The 2,396-nt window shown below is 44.7% G+C and overlaps 1 protein-coding gene across 1 annotated transcript; it reads left to right on the top strand.

Moving 5' to 3' along the window:
• Positions 1-248: 248 nt before the first annotated feature.
• Positions 249-1,123, top strand: LOC123754140 (uncharacterized; the record flags this gene model as incomplete). The annotated part of the gene is made up of 1 exon (XM_045736343.2): positions 249-1,123. A coding segment is annotated over one exon (777 nt), but the record flags the coding sequence as incomplete, so codon positions are not given.
• Positions 1,124-2,396: the final 1,273 nt, after the last annotated feature.

Here is a 2,396-nt window from a genome sequence, read left to right as displayed (position 1 = left end):
TCCGACACCGGAGAGAAAGGAGTATAAAAGATCAGGTGGTAAGTTTGGTGTTCACTTCTCTGGTGTCAGCCGAGCAGCGCACACAACAATGGTGACTCCCACTCACAGGCTTTTGGGGGGAAAGTTGCGTCATGAGACAAGTCATTAACTATCGAAAGAAGAAAAAACTATATTCAGGTGTTTTAATCGTATAATATTTTGTAGTTTACTTGTTTAGATCTTAAAATTGTTAATATTTATTTGTTTATTTTCAGAAGATTATCTTGACTGTGGTTGGCGTCGGTCTTCTTGCTGCCTTGAGTCATGGTCAAAGTCACGGCGGAGGACACGGTGGAGGCTTCGGAGGTGGCCACGGAGGAGGGCTGAGTGGCGGCTTTGGAGGTGGACACGGAGGAGCGCTTAGTGGTGGCTTTGGAGGTGGAGACGGCGGAAGTTATTCAGGGGGACAAGGAATAGGTCACTTCGCTGACTTTGGAGGTGGACACGGAGGTGGATTTGGAGGTGGACACGGCGGGGGCTTTGGAGGTGGACACGGCGGTGATTTTGGAGGTGGACACGGCGGGGGCTTCGGAGGTGGACACGGTGCAGAATACTCAGGGGGACAAGGAATAGGCCACTTCGCTGGTCTCGGAGGTGGACAAGGTGGTGGTCACGGTGGTGCTGTCCACGGGGGTGGTAGTCACGGTGGTGCTGTCCTCGGCGGCGCCCACGGGGGTGGTAGTCACGGTGGTGCTGTCCTCGGCGGCGCCCACGGGGGCGGTAGTCACGGTGGTGCCCACAGTGGTGGTGGTCACGATGATGGTCCTGGTGTAGTAACAGTGATTTATGGTGCTGGTGGAGATGGCAATGATGGCGGTGCCCACGGTGGCGGTGCCCACGGTGGTGGTGCCCACGGTGGTGGTGCCCACGGTGGCAGTCTCCACAGTGGTGGTGCCCACGGTGGTGCCCACGGTGGCAGTCTCCACGGTGGCGGTGGCCACGGTGGTGGCCATGGTGGTGGAGGAAATGGAGTATATGGCAAGTAAACAACATCTTGCTGACGCAAGGAATGCAAATTTAAGTGAATCACTTGCATCAAAACTATTGCATTATCAACGATGCCTTTCGCACGCTGGCCTGAGGGAAAAAGTGGGGTGGGGGGAGGGAGGGAGGTTGCAAATGCATACCTTTTTAATTTAAGAATGTACATTAGAAAAAATAAAGCTTATAATAAAATTTTGATTTTTTTTCTTTCGATGAGAATGATGTAAATCTCTTTTCAATACGCCTTTACTTTATTTCCATTCATAACTAAAACTCAATTTCATTTTCTGGTTGGTCAATTAGCATAAAAAAACATAATAGGCTTTAGTAGCCCTGCCATGGTTGCTAGGCTTAGCAACTCTCTGGAGGAATGCTGGCCTTAGTAACAATTCAGCTTTATTTATTATTTTATTGTTATTGTTATTGCTATTTTTTATTTTTATTATTTTCTACCACAGACGTGGTCACACATTTACAATGGTAACCAGCATATACATATTTTTCTGTCATCGATGGACAGGGTGGAGGAACTGAACTATTTACTGAACTAAATCTGTTAAACATTTAGTTCAGTAATTTATTGAAGAGTCAACCACAGGTGATTGTTATGCTTTTAAAGGCTAATCTAACCTATTTACTTACATACACAAATTTACGTCTGTCCAACATAAACAGTGTTCGAGGTATCTTTTACATGGTGTCATTAATATGAAATTACGAAGGTGAAATGTAATTCTGACCAGCTTACACATTTTTTAATCATAAAGAGGGAATTGATTACCATATTGAACTGGCTTCGAGCAGCCTGATGCAGTTTTATTCCAGGAACATCAACAAAATCTCGTAGACTTGAGGTAAAGTGAAATACACACCAGTTACTCCATCAATCATCACGCAGGAAGAACCACACGTCTATGGGTCATCCAATATGATTAGCAGACTTCTAAATGATACCACTGCTAGGCTTAGGCTCGGCTACAAGTACCTCTGGGAGTTTGCAACATCTGCTGATGTAGATTTGACTAAATGTAAACTCTGCCAACAGAACTATTCGCATACTTTGTGTCATTATATAATGGAATGTGAAAAAAAAAATCGCGGAATTCAAAGATAACACTATCAATGGTGTCCAAGTTAGGTATAAGTACTTTATTCATGATGATGTGCTGACGGGAATCCTAGCTAATTATTCAAAATTTGCTAACTGTAGATGCAGCATGCACATGACTGTAAAGCTACCGCCCAGTTGCGTTGGTGTGGAGCAAGACTAGTAACTGTGTTACTCACCATTGATGTAAAGTGCCTTGTATAGTGACAGTTATGAGCCTCTTCTTGAATCACTTGTGATATAAAAAGATTATTGATATGTCTGT

Source organism: Procambarus clarkii, chromosome 6 (assembly GCF_040958095.1).
Source record: "Procambarus clarkii isolate CNS0578487 chromosome 6, FALCON_Pclarkii_2.0, whole genome shotgun sequence".
Lineage (NCBI taxonomy): Eukaryota > Metazoa > Arthropoda > Malacostraca > Decapoda > Cambaridae > Procambarus > Procambarus clarkii.
This window is presented reverse-complemented; position numbering and strand designations above follow the sequence as displayed.